Source organism: Salmo salar, chromosome 13, assembly GCF_965601325.2.
Source record: "Salmo salar chromosome 13, fSalSal1, whole genome shotgun sequence".
Classification (NCBI taxonomy): Eukaryota; Metazoa; Chordata; class Actinopteri; order Salmoniformes; family Salmonidae; genus Salmo; species Salmo salar.
The window spans coordinates 111120001-111140998 of NC_138303.1; the positions used below are offsets into that span (position 1 = coordinate 111120001).

Genomic DNA, 20998 nt, shown 5'->3' on the forward strand with positions numbered 1-20998 from the left:
CAACCAGTCTGTAATGTCATCTCTTCAACCAGTCTGTAATGTCATCTCTTCAACCAGTCTGTAATGTCATCTCTTCAACCAGTCTGTAATGTCATCTCTTCAACCAGTCTGTAATGTCATCTCTTCAACCAGTCTGTAATGTCATCTCTTCATCCAGTTTGTAATGTCATCTCTTCAACCAGTCTGTAATGTCATCTCTTCAACCAGTCTGTAATGTCATCTCTTCAACCAGTCTGTAATGTCATCTCTTCAACCAGTCTGTAATGTCGTCTCTTCAACCAGTCTGTAATGTCATCTCTTCAACCAGTCTGTAATGTCGTCTCTTCAACCAGTCTGTAATGTCATCTCTTCAACCAGTCTGTAATGTCGTCACTTCAACCGGTCTGTAATGTCGTCTCTTCAACCAGTCTGTAATGTCGTCACTTCAACCAGTCTGTAATGTCATCTCTTCAACCAGTCTGTAATGTCGTCACTTCAACCAGTCTGTAATGTCATCTCTTCAACCAGTCTGTAATGTCATCTCTTCAACCAGTCTGTAATGTCATCTCTTCAACCAGTCTGTCATGTCATGTCTTCAACCAGTCTGTAATGTCATCTCTTCAACCAGTCTGTAATGTCGTCTCTTCAACCAGTCTGTAATGTCATCTCTTCAACCAGTCTGTAATGTCATCTCTTCAACCAGTCTGTAATGTCATCTCTTCAACCAGTCTGTAATGTCATCTCTTCAACCAGTCTGTAATGTCATCTCTTCAACCAGTCTGTAATGTCATCTCTTCATCCAGTTTGTAATGTCATCTCTTCAACCAGTCTGTAATGTCATCTCTTCAACCAGTCTGTAATGTCATCTCTTCAACCAGTCTGTAATGTCATCTCTTCAACCAGTCTGTAATGTCATCTCTTCAACCAGTCTGTAATGTCGTCTCTTCAACCAGTCTGTAATGTCATCTCTTCAACCAGTCTGTAATGTCATCTCTTCAACCAGTCTGTAATGTCGTCTCTTCAACCAGTCTGTAATGTCATCTCTTCAACCAGTCTGTAATGTCATCTCTTCAACCAGTCTGTAATGTCGTCTCTTCAACCAGTCTGTAATGTCATCTCTTCAACCAGTCTGTAATGTCGTCACTTCAACCGGTCTGTAATGTCGTCTCTTCAACCAGTCTGTAATGTCGTCACTTCAACCAGTCTGTAATGTCATCTCTTCAACCAGTCTGTAATGTCGTCACTTCAACCAGTCTGTAATGTCATCTCTTCAACCAGTCTGTAATGTCATCTCTTCAACCAGTCTGTAATGTCATCTCTTCAACCAGTCTGTCATGTCATGTCTTCAACCAGTCTGTAATGTCATCTCTTCAACCAGTCTGTAATGTCGTCTCTTCAACCAGTCTGTAATGTCATCTCTTCAACCAGTCTGTAATGTCATCTCTTCAACCAGTCTGTAATGTCATCTCTTCAACCAGTCTGTAATGTCATCTCTTCAACCAGTCTGTAATGTCATCTCTTCAACCAGTCTGTAATGTCATCTCTTCAACCAGTCTGTAATGTCATCTCTTCAACCAGTCTGTAATGTCGTCTCTTCAACCAGTCTGTAATGTCATCTCTTCAACCAGTCTGTAATGTCATCTCTTCAACCAGTCTGTAATGTCGTCTCTTCAACCAGTCTGTAATGTCGTCTCTTCAACCAGTCTGTAATGTCGTCACTTCAACCAGTCTGTAATGTCGTCACTTCAACCGGTCTGTAATGTCGTCTCTTCAACCAGTCTGTAATGTCGTCACTTCAACCAGTCTGTAATGTCATCTCTTCAACCAGTCTGTAATGTCGTCACTTCAACCAGTCTGTAATGTCATCTCTTCAACCAGTCTGTAATGTCATCTCTTCAACCAGTCTGTAATGTCATCTCTTCAACCAGTCTGTCATGTCATGTCTTCAACCAGTCTGTAATGTCATCTCTTCAACCAGTCTGTAATGTCGTCTCTTCAACCAGTCTGTAATGTCATCTCTTCAACCAGTCTGTAATGTCATCTCTTCAACCAGTCTGTAATGTCATCTCTTCAACCAGTCTGTAATGTCATCTCTTCAACCAGTCTGTAATGTCATCTCTTCAACCAGTCTGTAATGTCATCTCTTCAACCAGTCTGTAATGTCATCTCTTCAACCAGTCTGTAATGTCATCTCTTCAACCAGTCTGTAATGTCATCTCTTCAACCAGTCTGTAATGTCGTCTCTTCAACCAGTCTGTAATGTCATCTCTTCAACCAGTCTGTAATGTCATCTCTTCAACCAGTCTGTAATGTCGTCTCTTCAACCAGTCTGTAATGTCGTCTCTTCAACCAGTCTGTAATGTCGTCACTTCAACCAGTCTGTAATGTCGTCTCTTCAACCAGTCTGTAATGTCGTCACTTCAACCAGTCTGTAATGTCGTCTCTTCAACCAGTCTGTAATGTCATCTCTTCAACCAGCTTTGCCAGCTGGGTAGTGATTTGATGATCTGCCTCTCACCAGCTCTGTGTCATCACACAAGCCAAAAGTATCACGGAACAGATAGGTGGAACATAAAAAGGACTACTTCCCAAATGGCACCCTTTTCCCTATATAGTGCACTACTTTAGACCAGAGCCCTATGGAACCCTATTCTCTATATAGTGCACTACTTTAGACCAGAGCCCTATGGAACCCTATTCTCTATATAGTGCACTACTTTAGACCAGAGCCCTATGGAACCCTATTCCCTATATAGTGCACTACTTTAGACCAGAGACCTATGGAACCCTATTCCCCATATAGTGCACTACTTTAGACCAGAGCCCTATGGAACCCTATTCTCTATATAGTGCACTACTTTAGACCAGAGCCCTATGGCACCCTATTCCCTATATATAGTGCACTACTTTAGACCAGAGCCCTATGGCACCCTATTCCCTATATATAGTGCACTACTTTAGACCAGAGCCCTATGGAACCCTATTCCCTATATAGTGCACTACATTTGTCCAGAGCCCATATTGCAAAATAGTGCACTAAATAGTAAATACAGTGATATTGAGTCACTCACCTGCTCTGGATAATCTCAGTTCCTCTCGTCCAGTGGAAGGCGGGGGTGGGGAAGCCCGAAGCGGAGCACTCCAACACAGCATCTCTCCCCAGGAGGGAGGTCACTCTCTGGGGCTGCTGGAGGAAAATAAGGCCCCTGGTGGTCCCAGGCTCTGGAGAGAGAGAGAGAGAGAGACAGAGAGAGAGAGAGAGAGAGAGAGAGAGAGAGAGAGAGACAGAGAGAGAGAGACAGAGAGAGACAATGTTTTTATCCTCTTATCCAACTGAGTGTTGAGTGGGGCCAATAGTCTGCTTTTATTTGGAAAATTAACCAGTTGGTGTAAGAAGTTAAACTACCAGCTGCTTAAACTAGTGGCTGGTTAAACTACCAGCTGGTTATAATAGTGGCTGGTTAAAATAGTGGCTGGTTAAACTAGTGGCTGGTTAAACTAGTGACTGGTTATACTAGTGGCTGGTTAAACTACCAGCTGGTTAAACTAGTGGCTGGTTAAACTAGTGGCTGGTTATTATAGTGGCTGGTTAAACTAGTGGCTGGTTAAACTAGTGGCTGATTATAATAGTGGCTGGTTATAATAGTGGCTGATTATAATAGTGGCTGGTTATAATAGTGGCTGGTTATAATAGTGGCTGGTTAAACTAGTGGCTGGTTAAACTAGTGGCTGGTTAAACTAGTGGCTGGTTAAACTAGTGGTTGATTATAATAGTGGCTGGTTAAACAGTGGCTGGTTATAACAGTGGCTGGTTATAATAGTGGCTGGTTATAATAGTGGCTGGTTAAACTAGTGGCTGGTTAAACTAGTGGCTGGTTAAACTAGTGGCTGGTTAAACTAGTGGTTGATTATAATAGTGACTGGTTATAATAGTGGCTGGTTATAATAGTGGCTGGTTATAATAGTGGCTGGTTATAATAGTGGCTGGTTATAATTGTGTGGTTGTCAGTGGATGAATGACTACATATTTCAATGGGAAACATCATCTGAATCATTTTTAAAAAAGGCTCAAAATGTTTAATTCATTCTCATCCCGGGGCCAGTATGTCCTAAGGCGTTTTTACTTCACTGTAAAAAAATTTTTGCGCCAGAATATCCCCATGAGATTCATTCACTTACATTTTATTTGTGTTACCTCTGTCTGTTCCTTAAATGTTATTTTTCTTTGTGTTGTCTCATCTCCTAACAAGCCCTGTGGTTCATATAGAACTTTCTGAACAAGAGACAAGAGACTGTTGCCGTAGTGTGTTGTTCCCAATGTAAATTGGGAACAACACACTACGGAGGGAACGTCACACACTACGGAGGGAACATCACACACTACGGAGGGAACAACACACACTAAGGAGGGAACAACACACACTACGGAGGGAACATCACACACTATGGAGGGAACAACACACACTAAGGAGGGAACAACACACACTACGGAGGGAACATCACACACTAAGGAGGGAACAACACACACTACGGAGGGAACATCACACACTAAGGAGGGAACAACACACACTACGGAGGGAACAACACACACTAAGGAGGGAACAACACACACTACGGAGGGAACAACACACACTAAGGAGGGAACAACACACACTAAGGAGGGAACAACACACACTAAGGAGGGAACAACACACTAAGGAGGGAACAACACACACTAAGGAGGGAACGTCACACACTAAGGAGGGAACAACACACACTACGGAGGGAACAACACACACTAAGGAGGGAACATCACACACTAAGGAGGGAACAACACACTAAGGAGGGAACAACACACACTAAGGAGGGAACAACACACACTAAGGAGGGAACAACAAACATCACTGTGGGGTAACATAAGCCGCAATGCATTCCTTCTACATCCTTATATCTCAGCATGTCACAACAGCGGCTTGACAAACCTGACCTGTTTAAGACACCCAATTCAGAAAATCCAACTCCAGTCACCACTCCACTGGGGGATTTCTCCAGTCACCACTCCACTGGGGGATTTCCCCAGTCACCACTACACTGGGGGATTATCCCCAGTCACCACTACACTGGGGGATTATCTCCAGTCACCACTACACTGGGGGATTATCTCCAGTCACCACTACACTGGGGTATTTCCCCAGTCACCACTACACTGGGGGATTTCTCCAGTCACCACTACACTGGGGGATTATCTCCAGTCACCACTACACTGGGGGATTTCCCCAGTCACCACTACACTGGGAGATTTCCCCAGTCACCACTACACTGGGGGATTTCTCCAGTCACCACCTCACTGGGGGATTTCCCCAGTCACCACTACACTGGGGGATTATCTCCAGTCACCACTACACTGGGGGATTTCTCCAGTCACCACTACACTGGGGGATTATCTCCAGTCACCACTACACTGGGGGATTTCCCCAGTCACCACTACACTGGGAGATTTCCCCAGTCACCACTACACTGGGGGATTTCTCCAGTCACCACCTCACTGGGGGATTTCCCCAGTCACCACCTCACTGGGGGATTTATCCAGTCACCACTACACTGGGGGATTTCCCCAGTCACCACTACACTGGGGGATTATCTCCAGTCACCACTACACTGGGGGATTTCTCCAGTCACCACTACACTGGGGGATTTATCCAGTCACCACCTCACTGGGGGATTTCCCCAGTCACCACCTCACTGGGGGATTTATCCAGTCACCACTACACTGGGGGATTTCCCCAATGTGATTGTGAGTGTTCTCACTTCAATACCTGCAATTTAGATCCAGACCTGATTGTATTTCCCCAACAACACAAAGTGCAGGCAGGGCCATGTAGTCAGTGGTTTATCTGACAGAAAGGGAGATGGAGGGTGAATGTGTGTGTGTGTGTGCGTGCGTGTGCGTGTGCGTGTGCGCGCGTGTGTGTGCGCGCGTGTGTGTGTGCGCGCGCGTGTGTGTGTGTGTGTGTGTGTGTGTGTGTGTGTGTGTGTGTGTGTGTGTGTGTGTGTGTGTGTGTGTGTGTGTGTGTGTGTGTGTGTCAGGTAGACTGAGGGTTCAGGGCTCCAGAGCAATTGGCTGTGAGATAGAACTGAAATGGCCCTCTATAAGCCTTTGTTTCCTCAGGCATACACATCCCAAAGCAACTGGAGAGGTAGTTAAATGCATGTGTGTGTGTGTGTGCGTGTGCGTGTGCGCGTGCGTGCGCGCGTGCGTGCATGCGTGCGTGTGTGTGTGTGTATAAGTGTTTATGGGTTTGACTGGATGAATTAGATCCATGTCACATGACCCATTTGTATTGTAGGAAATAGGAATCTTTACAAAATAAATCCTTTGATTTTACTGAAGCTTGACTAGATTTCTTTCACAGGAACAGTTGTGATAGCATGTGATTGCCATAATTTACATATGGGCCAACAGATATGCATCTTTTGAGGGAAGACTGTGATCTGCCTAGCAGTTAAGAGCGTTTGGCTAGTAAACCGAAATGTCGCTTGTTCAAAACCCTGAGATGACAAGGTGTAAAATCTGTTGATGTCAATTTGAGCAAAGGCACTTAACCCTAATCGCTCCTGTAAGTCGCTCTGGATAAGTGTCTGATAAATGACTTAAACGTAAAGCTACAGTTGAAGTGGGAAGTTTACGTACACCTTAGCCAAATACATTTAAACTCAGTTTTTCACAATTCCTGACATTTAATCCTAGTAAAAAAAAAATCCCTGTCTTAGGTCAGTTAGGATCACCACTTTATTTTTAAGAATGTGAAATGTCAGAATAATAATAGAGAGAATGATTTATTTCAGCTTTCATCACATTCCCAGTGGGTCAGAAGTTTTCATACACTCAATTAGTATTTGGTAGCATTGCCTTTAAATTGTTTAACTTGGGTCAAACGTTTCGGGTAGCCTTCCACAAGCTTCCCACAATAAGTTGGGGGAATTTTGGCCCATTCCTCCTGACAGAGCTGGTGTAACTGAGTCAGCTTTGTAGGCCTCCACGCTTTTTCAGTTCCGCCCACAAATTTTCTATAGGATTGAGGTCAGGGCTTTGTGATGGCCACTCCAATACCTTGACTTTGTTGTCCTTAAGCCATTTTGCCACAACATTGGAAGTATGCTTGGGGTCATTGTCCATTTGGAAGACCCATTTGCGACCAAGCTTTAACTTCCTGACTGATGTCTTGAGATGCTGCTTCAATATATCCACATAATTTTCCATCCTCATGATGCCATCTATTTTGTGAAGTGCACCAGTCTCTCCTGCAGCAAATCACCCCCACAACATGATGCTGCCACCCCCATGCTTCACGGTTGGGATGGTGTTCTTCGGCTTGCAAGCCTCCCCCTTTTTCCTCCAAACATAACGATGGTCATTATGGCCAAACAGTTCTATTTTGGTCAAGCAAAGAGGCACTGAGTTCGAAGGTAGGCCTTGAAATAGATCCACAGGTACACCTCCAATTGACTCAAATTATGTCAATTTGCCTATCAGAAGCTTCTAAAGCAATGACAGAATTTTCTGGAATTTTCCAAGCTGTTTAAAGGCACAGTCAACTTAGTGTATGTTAACTTCTGACCCACTGGAATTGTGATACAGTGAATTATAAGTGAAATAATCTGTCTGTTATCAACTGTTGGAAAAATGACTTGTGTCATGCACAAAGTAGATGTCCTAACTGACTTGTCAAAACTATAGTTTGTTAAGAAAGAATTTGTGGAGTGGTTGAAAAAACGAGTTTTAATGACGCCAACCTAAGTTGTATGTAAACTTCCGACTTCAACTGTATCTATATTGTAATGTGAAGATCCACAACAAGTAGCAGTAACTCACTGTGAATGGAACTGGGAATAAAATGTCTCATGGCATTTGCATCAACAGTGAATAAACCTATTTTTCCCTGTATGCCATAGTGAATGGGACGGTGAATGAAACGGTGTGGCATTGGAGCACGAAAACATTTGAAGGAACAAATATAAAATCGAAAAACTGGCAGTAGGTTGAAACAACATCTTTGTTATACAATGCTGCCTGGTGAACAACCCCACTACCACATGTATAATTAAAGCTACAACTAATGTCTTCAACACAGTGGCTTGTTGTCTGCGTCTCAAAGCTCGGCCGGCTAAGTTCTAATGGGGTTAAACAGTTCAACTAAGCTCATGAGTCATTTTTCAGATATATTCTTCAATGATTACAGCCACAAAACAATGATTAAAGCCTAAAAACACTGATTAAAGGCAAACAAAAAAAAAACAATGATTAAAGCCTTAAAACTATGATTAAAGCCTAAACGGATGTTTGAATCCCACGTTGCCTCCTTAATCTCTTAACATCTTGGTGGACACGGGTGTTGAATCAGGCAGATCTAGCAGGTAGCCAAGTGGTCAGAGTGTTGGGCCAGTAACTGGAAGGTTGCTGGATCAAATACCTGAGCTGATAAGGTAAAAAATCTGCCGTTCTGCCCCTGTGCAAGGCAGTTAACCCCCTGTTCCCTGGGTGTCGTGGATGTCGATTAAGGCAGCCCCCTCCCCCCCGCATCTCTCTGATTCAGAGGGGTTTGGATTAAATGTGAAAGACTCAACTAGGTATCCGCCTTTACCAGGCACAGAGACAGCTGTCAGCACAATAACGCGCCATGCCAGGAGAGAGTTAGCACTCACAATGAGGAGACTAAGCCTGTGTCCCAAATGGCTCCCTATTTCCTACATGGTGCACTACTTTTGACGCTTAACCTTGCACCATTCCATCTCTGATAGGGAGGAACACGCCCGAATTGATTACAACTCGAACTATCAAAGGAGACCGTCAGATGGACACATTGTCATTGTCTAGCTAGTCAACCGGTATGTGAATTTGGATGAGCACCCTCTTCCCTTCTCGCTCGGCAGCTTGGAATAGCTATTGATTCTTGCACATGCTCAGTGAGAGCCTCCTGCTGGCAGTACTTGCTGTAATGGTAACAGCTAGGGTTTGTTACCATAGAGATCCGTTTAAATGAAGTATTCTAATTCCCAATTCTATCGTTATCACTGATCACCATGGAAACGGTAAAATGCTATGCTCATTTTTCCAGCGGGCAAAACGTTATACATGTCCATCCACTCTATTGAGAACCCAGAAGTACTTCATCTCCCTCTATGATGTTGTGTCTCTGGCGGCAAAGGTCACAGACCTCAGGAGAGAGATTATATGATCTGTCTGTCTGTCTGTCTGTCTGTCTGTCTGTCTGTCTTTCTGTCTGTCTGTCTGTCTGTCTGTCTGTCTGTCTGTCTGTCTGTCTGTCTGTCTGTCTGTCTGTCTGTCTGTCTGTCTGTCTGTCTGTCTGTCTGTCTGTCTGTCTGTCTGTCTGTCTGTCTGTCTGTCTGTCTGTCTGTCCCTCAATGTGATCAAGACAAAGGAGATGATTGTGGACTACAGGAAAAAAAGGACCGAGCACACCCCTATTCTCATCGACGGGGCTGTAGTGGAACAGGTTGAGAGCTTCAAGTTCCTTGGTGTCCACATCACCAACAAACTAACATGGTCCAAGCACACCAAGACAGTCGTGAAGAGGGCACGACAAAACCTATTCCCCCTCAGGAGACCGAAAAGATTTGGCATGGATCCTCAGATCCTCAAAAGGTTTTACAGCTGCACCATCGAGAGCATCCTGACTGGTTGCATCACCGCCTGGTATGGCAACTGCTAAGCCTCCGACTGCAAGCCACTACAGAGGGTAGTACGAACGGCCCATTACGTCACTGGGGCCAAGCTTCCTGCCATCCAGGACCTCTATACCAGGCGCTGTCAGAGGAAGGCCCTAAAAATTGTCAAAGACTCCAGCCACCCTAGTCACAGACTGTTCTCTCTGCTACCACACGGCAAGCGGTACTGGAGTGCAAAGTCCAGGTCCAAGAGGCTTCTAAAAAGCTTCTACCCCCAAGCCATAAGACTCCTGAACATCTAGTCAAATGGCTACCCAGACTATTTAAATTGCCCCCCCCTCCCCTCCCTTATCCATACCACTGCCACTCTCTGTTGTCATCTTTGCATAGTCACTTTAATGACCCCATTGAAGTTGGAAGTTTACATACACTTGGAGTCATTAAAACTCGTTTTTCAACCACTCCAAAAAAATTATTGTTATCAAACTATAGTTTTGGCAAGTCAGTTAGGACATCTACTTTGTGCATGACACAAGTAATTTTTCCAACAATTGTTTACAGACAGATTATTTCACTGTATCACAATTCCAGTGGGTCAGAAGTTTATGTACACTAAGTTGACTGTGCCTTAAAACAGCTTGGAAAATTCCAGAAAATGATGTCATGGCTTTAGAAGCTTCTGATAGGCTAATTGACATCATTTGAGTCAATTGGAGGTGTACCTGTGGATGTATTTCAAGGTCTACCTTCAAACTCAGTGCATTTTTGCTTGACATCATGGGAAAATCAAAAGAAATCAGCCAAGACCTCTACAAGTCTGGTTCATCCTTGGGAGCAATTTCCAAATGCTTGAAGGTACCACGTTCATCTGTACAAACAATTGTACGCAAGTATAAACACCATGGGACCACGCAGCTGTCATACCGCTCAGGAAGGAGACGCGTTCTGTCTCCTAGAGATGAACGTACTTTGGTGCGAAAAGTGTAAATCAATCCCAGAACAACAGCAAAGGACCTTGTGAAGATGCTGGAGGAAACAGGTAGAAACGTATCTATATCCACAGTAAAACGAGTCCTATATCGACATAACCTGAAAGGCCGCTCAGCAAGGAAGAAGCCGGTGCTCCAAAACCACCCTAAAAAAGCCAGACTACGGTTTGCAACTGCACATGAGGACAAAGATTGTACTTTTTGGTGAAATGTCCTCTGGTCTGATGAAACAAAAACAGAACTGTTTGGCCATAATGACCATCGTTATGTTTGGAGGAAAATGTGGGAGGCTTGCAAGCCGAAGAACACCATCCCAACCATGAAGCATGGTGGTGGCAGCATCATGTTGTGGGGGTGATTTACTGCAGGAGGGACTGGTGCACTTCACAAAATAGATGGCCTCATGAGGCAGGAAAATGATGAGGATATATTGAAGCAACATCGCAAGACATCAGTCAGGAAGTTAAAGCTTGGTAGCAAATGGGTCTTCCAGATGGACAATGACCCCAAGCATACTTCCAAAGTTGTGGCTAAATGGCTTAAGGACAACAAAGTCAAGGTATTGGAGTGGCCATCACAAAGCCCTGACCTCAATCCTATAGAACATTTGTGGGTGGAACTGAAAAGGCGTGTGCGAGCAAGGAGGCCTACAAACCTGACTCAGTTACACCAGCTCTGTCAGGAGGAATGGGCCAAAATTCACCCAACTTATTGTGGAAAGCTTTTGGAAGGCTAACCGAAACATTTGACCCAAGTTAAACAATTTAAAGGCAATGCTACCAAATACTAATTGAGTGTATTTAAACTTCTGACCCACTGGGAATATGATGAAAGAAATTAAAGCTGAAATAAATAATTCTCTCTACTATTATTCTGACATTTCACATTCTTAAAATAAAGTGGTGATCCTAACTGACCTAAGACAGGGAATTTTTACTAGGGTTAAATGTCAGAAATTGTGAAAAACTGAGTTTAAATGTATTTGGCTAAGGTGTACGTAAACTTCCGACTTCAACTGTACATACTACCTCAACTAACCGGTGCCCCCGCACACTGACTCTGTACCAGCACCCCCCTGTATATATTGTTATTTTTTACTTCTGCTCTTTAACTACTTGTTACTTTTATCTCTTATTCTTATCCATGTTTTTTTTTTTAACTGCACTGTTGGTTAGGGGCTCGTAAGTAAACATTTCACTGTAAGGTTGTATTCTGTTGTATTCGGCGCATGTGACTAATTTGATTTGATCTCCAGAGAGAACAGACCTGATCTGGACAGTAAAGTGTAGAAAAACAAACAAAAAAGCCCTTTACAAGATCAAGTAGATGAAGAATACAATTCTGTTGTTGTACTACACCAATTTAAAGGTCCAATGCAGCTGTTTTTCTCTAAATATCAAAAAAAAAATTGCTTCTTAGCGAAGAGCAATTTCTCAAGCAAGAATTTAGCTAGGACTGTCTGGGAGTGGTCTGAGTGGGGAGGGGAAAACAGAAAAATAGCTGTTATTGGAAGAGAGGTTGGAACTCTCTTTCTTATTGGTCTATTAACTCATTTACTGCCTGGTGATGTCACCAAAACAGGCGGAAACTTCAGGTAGTCTTTTCAAACAGCCTTTACACTAAAAGGGCATTATAACAATTTTCACTATTTCACAGCATTATTCCAACTTTATAATGTGGAAATTGAAGTAAAACACAGAACAGTCATGTTCTTGACTACACTGGGCCTTTAAAGGTCAAACGAGGATAAACCACAGTGATTAAATTACAGGATAACCAGGCAACATCAGGGATATTCATCATGCTGGAGTTCAGTCATACACAGCGCCATACACTCAAATAAGGTCAAACAAGGCCTACTGAGCTGTAGTATAAGTGGTTTATTACGTTAAAAGAGGATCAGCTATGGTGACTACATTACAGGATACATAAGGGATATGTTGGAGGTTTTAAGACAGTCCACAGGGACTGGGCGATTTCTGGGTTCTAGATTTGAAAATGTACAGTATTGTGAAATGCTTTATTAACAAACCCTCGGACGGTGTCCTTCTGAGAGTAAACCAAGATTATGTATTCAATGGACAGAGGATTCATCCAAAATGATATTTAACTGTATTATATTAATATCCAGTGTCACTGTCAACTACTTTAGAAGTTGATCTCAGAACCCAGAACTAAATCTTGTGTGCGCTTGCTAGCTAGTTTGATTTACCTCTGTGGGCAGAAGATTTCTGTCAAGATAGTTTAAGAAGGGGTTAGCTATTGTACCTGGCAACACGCGTAGGTCTGCATCACTGCCGGTGCGGGCGCTGCCAGGGTTGTCCGCCAGGCAGCGGTAGGTGGCAGAGTCTGGTGGTTGAACCTTGCTAACCTGGAGCGATCCAGAGGGCAGTACCACCACTCTGCTCTCTGGGGTTAAGGTGAGGGGCAGGTCCTCTCTGTTCTTCTGCCAGCGTACCACGGGCATGGGATCACCAGTCACCTCACAGCGCAGTAGAGCCGTGTCACCCAGGTAGGAGGACACTGACTCTGTAGGGACCACGAGCTTCAACGGACCTGGTGGGAGAGAGAATAGATACAAATAATTAGATACTGACTCTGTAGGGACCCACTACTGTAGCTGACTCTGTAGGGACCCACTACTGTAGCTGACTCTGTTGGGACCCACTACTGTAGCTGACTCTGTACGGACCCACTACTGTAGCTGACTCTGTAGGGACCCACTACTGTAGCTGACTCTGTAGGGACCCACTACTGTAGCTGACTCTGTAGAGACCCACTACTGTAGCTGACTCTGTAGGAACCCACTACTGTAGCTGACTCTGTAGGTACCCACTACTGTAGCTGACTCTGTAGGGACCCACTACTGTAGCTGACTCTGTAGGGACCCACTACTGTAGCTGACTCTGTAGGGATCACTACTGTAGCTGACTCTGTAGGGACCCACTACTGTAGCTGACTCTGTAGGGACCACTACTGTAGCTGACTCTGTAGAGACCCACTACTGTAGCTGACTCTGTAGAGACCCACTACTGTAGCTGACTCTGTAGGGACCCACTACTGTAGCTGACTCTGTAGAGACCCACTACTGTAGCTGACTCTGTAGGGACCCACTACTGTAGCTGACTCTGTAGGGACCCACTACTGTAGCTGACTCTGTAGAGACCCACTACTGTAGCTGACTCTGTAGGGACCACTACTGTAGCTGACTCTGTAGAGACCCACTACTGTAGCTGACTCTGTAGAGACCCACTACTGTAGCTGACTCTGTAGGGACCCACTACTGTAGCTGACTCTGTAGGAACCCACTACTGTAGCTGACTGTAGGGATCACTACTGTAGCTGACTCTGTAGGGATCCACTACTGGTCAGTAGTCGTAGCTACAGCAGTGGGTCCCTACAGACTCAGCTACATGTTCTCATGTACAATTGCAACCTGGCCAAGATAAAGCAAAGCAGTGCGACAAAAACAACAACACAGAGTTACACATGGAGTAAAACAAACATACAGTCAATAATACATTAGAAAATATGTGTACGGTGTGTGCAAATGAAGTCAGCAGGTAAGGCAATAAATAGGCCAACAGTGGCAAAGTAATTACAATGTAGCAATTAACACTGGAGTGATAGACGTACAGATGAGAATGTTCAAGTAGAAATACTGGTGTGCAAAAGAGCAGAAAAACAAAAACAAATATGGGGATGAGGTAGGTAGTTAGTACACTACTTTAGACCAGAGCCCTATGGAACCCTATTCCCTATATAGTGCACTACTTTAGACCAGAGCCCCATGGAAGCCTATTCCCTATATAGTGCACTACTTTAGACCAGAGCCCTATGGAACCCTATTCCCTATATAGTGCACTATTTTAGACCAGAGCCCTATGGAACCCTATTCCCTATATAGTGCACTACTTTAGACCAGAGCCCTATGGAACCCTATTCCCTATATATAGTGCACTACTTTAGTCCAGAGTCCTATGGAACCCTATTCCCTATATATAGTGCACTACTTTAGTCCAGAGCCCTATGGAACCCTATTCCCTATATATAGTGCACTACTTTAGACCAGAGCCCTATGGAACCCTATTCCCTATATATAGTGCACTACTTTAGTCCAGAGCCCTATAGAACCCTATTCCCTATATAGTGCACTACTTATGACCAGAGCCCTATGGAACCCTATTCCCTATATATAGTGCACTACTTTAGACCAGAGCCCTATGGAACCCTATTCCCTATATATAGTGCACTAATTTAGTCCAGAGCCCTATAGAACCCTATTCCCTATATAGTGCACTACTTTTGACCAGAGCCCTATGAGATAGGCTTCTTACTCTTAGCCTAAGTTGCCTAAAAGCCTGTCTCTTAAAAGCCTATCTCATAGGGCTCTGGTCAAAAGTAGTGCACTATATAGGGAATAGGGTTCCGTGGAGCTCTGGTCTAAAGTAGTGCACTATATAGGGTATAGGGTGCCATTTGGGATGCAAACACAGTGAGAGTTCCTAACAGTGTGACAGACGGTAGCCGTGACCGAATATCCATACATGCGTCCAAAATACTAGGCCGTTTGAACATGAGGAAAACAAACGTTTTATATAATGTGATATTTCGAGGTTATTTTAAATGGCAGGATGTCGTACATATTTCGGCTTTGACATCGACATGGCAGTGAACCAATAGCGGGAAACAACGCAATCGCACATGATGCATTCTTGGTAAATTATAGCAGAACGCTTCCTAGTTTGTGATTTTTAATTTTTAAATCGGGTATGCAGTAAATACCCAGATGTCATTTCAGCTCTTCGTCTAGTAGAATTTACTGCAAACTTTTCTGGAATTTGACTGCTACATCTGGAAGGGGGGGGGGACTGAGAGTTTTGATAGCAGATCTGGAAGAGAGGGGGGCTGAGAGTTTTGATAGCAGATCTGGAAGAGGGGAGGGCTGAGAGTTTTGATAGCAGATCTGGAAGAGGGGAGGGCTGAGAGTTTTGATAGCTAGATCTGGAAGAGAGGGGGGCTGAGAGTTTTGATAGCAGATCTGGAAGAGAGGGGGGCTGAGAGTTTTGATAGCAGATCTGGAAGAGAGGGGGGCTGAGAGTTTTGATAGCAGATCTGGAAGAGAGGGGAGGGCTGAGAGTTTTGATAGCAGATCTGGAAGAGAGGGGGGCTGAGAGTTTTGATAGCTACATCTGGAAGAGGGGAGGGCTGAGAGTTTTGATAGCAGATCTGGAAGAGGGGAGGGCTGAGAGTTTTGATAGCAGATCTGGAAGAGGGGAGGGCTGAGAGTTTTGATAGCAGATCTGGAAGAGGGAGGGGCTGAGAGTTTTGATAGCAGATCTGGAAGAGGGAGGGGCTGAGAGTTTTGATAGCAGATCTGGAAGAGAGGGGAGGGCTGAGAGTTTTGATAGCAGATCTGGAAGAGAGGGGGGGCTGAGAGTTTTGATAGCTACATCTGGAAGAGGGAGGGGCTGAGAGTTTTGATAGCTACATCTGGAAGAGGGAGGGGCTGAGAGTTTTGATAGCTACATCTGGAAGAGGGAGGGGCTGAGAGTTTCGATAGCTACATCAGGAAGAGAGGAGGGCTGAGAGTTTTGATAGCTACATCTGGAAGAGGGAGGGGCTGAGAGTTTTGATAGCTACATCTGGAAGAGGGAGGGGCTGAGAGTTTTGATAGCTACATCTGGAAGAGGGAGGGGCTGAGAGTTTCGATAGCTACATCAGGAAGAGAGGGGGGCTGAGAGTTTTGATAGCTACATCTGGAAGAGGGGAGGGCTGAGAGTTTTGATAGCAGATCTGGAAGAGGGGAGGGGAGGGCTGAGAGTTTTGATAGCTACATCTGGAAGAGGGGAGGGCTGAGAGTTTTGATAGCTACATCTGGAAGAGGGAGGGCTGAGAGTTTTGATAGCTACATCTGGAAGAGGGAGGGGCTGAGAGTTTTGATAGCTACATCTGGAAGAGGGAGGGGCTGAGAGTTTTGATAGCTACATCTGGAAGAGGGAGGGGCTGAGAGTTTTGATAGCTACATCTGGAAGAGGGGAGGGCTGAGAGTTTTGATAGCAGATCTGGAAGAGGGGAGGGGAGGGCTGAGAGTTTTGATAGCTACATCTGGAAGAGGGAGGGCTGAGAGTTTTGATAGCTACATCTGGAAGAGGGAGGGGCTGAGAGTTTTGATAGCTACATCTGGAAGAGGGAGGGGCTGAGAGTTTTGATAGCTACATCTGGAAGAGGGAGGGGCTGAGAGTTTTGATAGCTACATCTGGAAGAGGGAGGGGCTGAGAGTTTTGATAGCTACATCTGGAAGAGGGAGGGGCTGAGAGTTTTGATAGCTACATCTGGAAGAGGGGAGGGCTGAGAGTTTTGATAGCAGATCTGGAAGAGGGGAGGGGAGGGCTGAGAGTTTTGATAGCTACATCTGGAAGAGGGAGGGCTGAGAGTTTTGATAGCTACACCTGGAAGAGGGGGGCTGAGAGTTTTGATAGCAGATCTGGAAGAGAGGGGGGCTGAGAGTTTTGATAGCAGATCTGGAAGAGAGGGGAGGGCTGAGAGTTTTGATAGCTACATCTGGAAGAGGGGAGGGCTGAGAGTTTTGATAGCTACATCTGGAAGAGAGAAGGGCTGAGAGTTTTGATAGCTACATCAGGAAGAAGGGAGGGCTGAGAGTTTTGATAGCTACATCTGGAAGAGGGAGGGCTGAGAGTTTTGATAGCTACATCTGGAAGAGAGGGGGGCTGAGAGTTTTGATAGCAGATCTGGAAGAGGGGAGGGGAGGGCTGAGAGTTTTGATAGCTACATCTGGAAGAGAGGGGGGCTGAGAGTTTTGATAGCAGATCTGGAAGAGAGGGGGGCTGAGAGTTTTGATAGCAGATCTGGAAGAGAGGGGGGCTGAGAGTTTTGATAGCAGATCTGGAAGAGGGGAGGGGAGGGCTGAGAGTTTAGATAGCTACATCTGGAAGAGGGAGGGGCTGAGAGTTTTGATAGCTACATCTGGAAGAGGGAGGGGCTGAGAGCTTTGATAGCTACATCTGGAAGAGGGAGGGGCTGAGAGTTTCGATAGCTACATCAGGAAGAGAGGGGGGCTGAGAGTTTTGATAGCTACATCTGGAAGAGGGGAGGGCTGAGAGTTTTGATAGCAGATCTGGAAGAGGGGAGGGGAGGGCTGAGAGTTTTGATAGCTACATCTGGAAGAGGGGAGGGCTGAGAGTTTTGATAGCTACATCTGGAAGAGAGGGGGGCTGAGAGTTTTGATAGCAGATCTGGAAGAGGGGAGGGGAGGGCTGAGAGTTTTGATAGCTACATCTGGAAGAGAGGGGGGCTGAGAGTTTTGATAGCAGATCTGGAAGAGAGGGGGGCTGAGAGTTTTGATAGCAGATCTGGAAGAGAGGGGGGCTGAGAGTTTTGATAGCAGATCTGGAAGAGGGGAGGGGAGGGCTGAGAGTTTTGATAGCAGATCTGGAAGAGGGTAGGGGAGGGCTGAGAGTTTTGATAGCTACATCTGGAAGAGGGGAGGGCTGAGAGTTTTGATAGCTACATCTGGAAGAGGGAGGGCTGAGAGTTTTGATAGCTAGATCTGGAAGAGAGGGGGGCTGAGAGTGTTGATAGCAGATCTGGAAGAGAGGGGAGGGCTGAGAGTTTTGATAGCTACATCTGGAAGAGGGGAGGGCTGAGAGTTTTGATAGCTACATCTGGAAGAGAGAGGGCTGAGAGTTTTGATAGCTAGATCTGGAAGAGAGGGGGGCTGAGAGTTTTGATAGCAGATCTGGAAGAGAGGGGAGGGCTGAGAGTTTTGATAGCTACATCTGGAAGAGGGGAGGGCTGAGAGTTTTGATAGCTACATCTGGAAGAGAGGAGGGCTGAGAGTTTTGATAGCTACATCTGGAAGAGAGGAGGGCTGAGAGTTTTGATAGCTACATCTGGAAGAGGGAGAGGCTGAGAGTTTTGATAGCTACATCTGGAAGAGGGAGGGGCTGAGAGTTTCGATAGCTACATCTGGAAGAGAGGAGGGGCTGAGAGTTTTGATAGCTACATCTCTTCAAGAACACAACAATACAACCTGGAAGGAGGTGCATAGTTCAGCTTCTGTGGTGATGTTTTTTTGTTCTCATTAAAATGATCACGACTATTTCCTCTTACATCTTTGAAAACAGATTTACAGCATTTTTCTATTGGAAAGATTCAGCTAGCTCCCGCCCTGTTTTCTCAACCTGTCCAATAGAAAACGCTATGTTGAAAGTAATGGCAAACTGCGGCCGTTACTGTTTCACCTTGTCACTCCGAACTGATCAAGTACGTTTTCACTTTAGCTAAAGAAAGTTCACACAACTCTACTTTGCTCATGTTTTGGTTAATGTTATACTTCATTTATGTCTTTTTAAGGATCTATGTGAAGGAGTGTGAGCTGGACGGGCAGCTGTCACCTGCTTGGGTGAAAAAAATGTTTGAAGAACTTTAGGTATAAGCAAAAATACACTGCAGCTGTGGGCTCCTCTCCCTTCCAGAAGGTTCCAGATGTGGAGGTGGTAGGAGACTGCCAGGAAGGCACACTTTGTGGTCATTTTAAAGGCCATGATTAAGAAGTCGTTTTATGTATTTTGTATGTATTTTATTAATAACTATTCATTTCTTTTCTGATTAAGTCTTTTTTTTTTACCCAACGTGGAAACAGGTGCATTGTTACAAGAGCATAGTAACAATTAGACTGAGCCATCTTGTTACAAGAGCATAGTAACAATTAGACTGAGCAATGTTGTTACAGGAGCATAGTAACAATTAGACTGAGCCATGTTGTTACAGGAGCATAGTAACAATTAGACTGAAACAATAGAGAAACGTGCACACTGCTCTTGCTTGTATAACGTTTTACTCTACATGTTGCGTTTAAATTTTTGTTCAGTGATCGCAAAACTAGGTGGAGATATGGGGTCAGAGCATGACAATGTTGTATTGCTGGTTAAGTGTGCCTTGAATTCTAAATAAATCCCAGACAGTGTGACCTGCACAGCACCCCCACACCATCCCACCTCCTCCATGCTTCACAGTGGGAACCACAAATGCAGAGATCATCTGTTCACATACTCTGCATCTCACAAAGACACAGCAGTTGGATCCAAAAATCTCAAATTTGGACTCATCATTTCCACCGGTCTAATGTCCATTGCTCGTGTTTCTTGGCCAAAGTAAGTCTCTTCTTATTATTGGTGTTCTTTAGTAGTGGTTACATTTCAGCATTTTGACTATGAAGGCCTGATTCACACAGTCTCCTCTGAACAGTTGATGTTGAGATGTGTCTGTTACTTGAACTCTGTGAAGCATTTATTTGAGCTGCAATTTCTGAGGCTGGTAACTCTAATTAACTTATCCTCTGTAGCAACTCTGGGTCTTCCTTTCCTGTGGCGGTCCTCATGAGAGCCAGTTTCATCATAGCGCTTGATGGTTTTTGCAACTGCCCTTGAAGAAACTTTTAAAGTTCATGACATTATCAGGATTGACAGACCTTCATGTCTTAAAGTAATGATGGAATTTCATTTCTCTTTGCGTATTTGAGCTGTTCTTGCCATAATATGGACTTGGTCTTTTACCAAATAGGGCTATCTTCCTTATGCCTAAGGGCTATCTTCATTATACCTCCACTTTGTTACAACACAACTGATTGGCTCAAACACATTAAAACCTCATAAGGATCTCTTAAGGATTTTAAAAAAATGTTCGGCCTAAAATGACACACCCAAATATAACTGCCTGTAGCTCAGTTCCTGAAGCAAGGATACGCATATTCTTGATACCATTTGAAAGGAAACGCTTTGACATTTGTGGAAATGTGAAAGTAATGCGAGAATATAACACATTCAATCTGGTAAAAGATAATACAAAGAAAAAACAAAACATTTGTTTTGCATTTTTTTTGTACCATCATCTTTGATACGCAAGAGAAAGGCCATAATGTATTATTCCAGCCCAGATTAAATTTAGATTTAGACTGATCCAATGAACCATTGCATTTATCTTAAAATGTTGTATCAAGACTGCCCAAATGTGCCTAATTTGTTTATTAATAACTTTTCAAGTTCATAACTGTGCACTCTCCTCAAACAATAGCATGGTATTATTTCACTGTAATAGCTACTGTAAACTGTGCAGTTAGATTAACAGAATGTAAGGTTTCTGCCAATATCAGATGTCTATGTCCTGGGAAATGTTACTTACAACCTCATGCTAATCGCATTAGCCTACGTTCGCTCAACTGTCCCGTGGGGGACCCACCGATCCTGAAGAAGTTTTTAAAAAAGGAAAAAAATTCCACATATTAACTTTAAACAAGGCACACCTGTTATTTGAAATGTATTCCAGGTGACTTCCTCATGAAA

At 44.3% G+C, this 20998-nt stretch overlaps 1 protein-coding gene across 2 annotated transcripts in view; it reads right to left on the reverse strand.

Annotated features, from left to right (window-relative positions):
• The window catches only part of LOC106568544 (netrin receptor DCC), a 596063-nt gene that overhangs the window by 348537 nt on the left and 226528 nt on the right, over nt 1-20998 (reverse strand). For both annotated transcript variants that reach the window (XM_082960596.1, XM_082960595.1), the window contains exons 3-4: nt 12903-13190; nt 3051-3201 (exon numbers count right to left, since the gene is read on the reverse strand). In XM_082960596.1, the coding sequence (XP_082816722.1) occupies nt 3051-3201; nt 12903-13190 (439 nt within the window). The remainder of the gene's footprint in view (nt 1-3050; nt 3202-12902; nt 13191-20998) is intronic.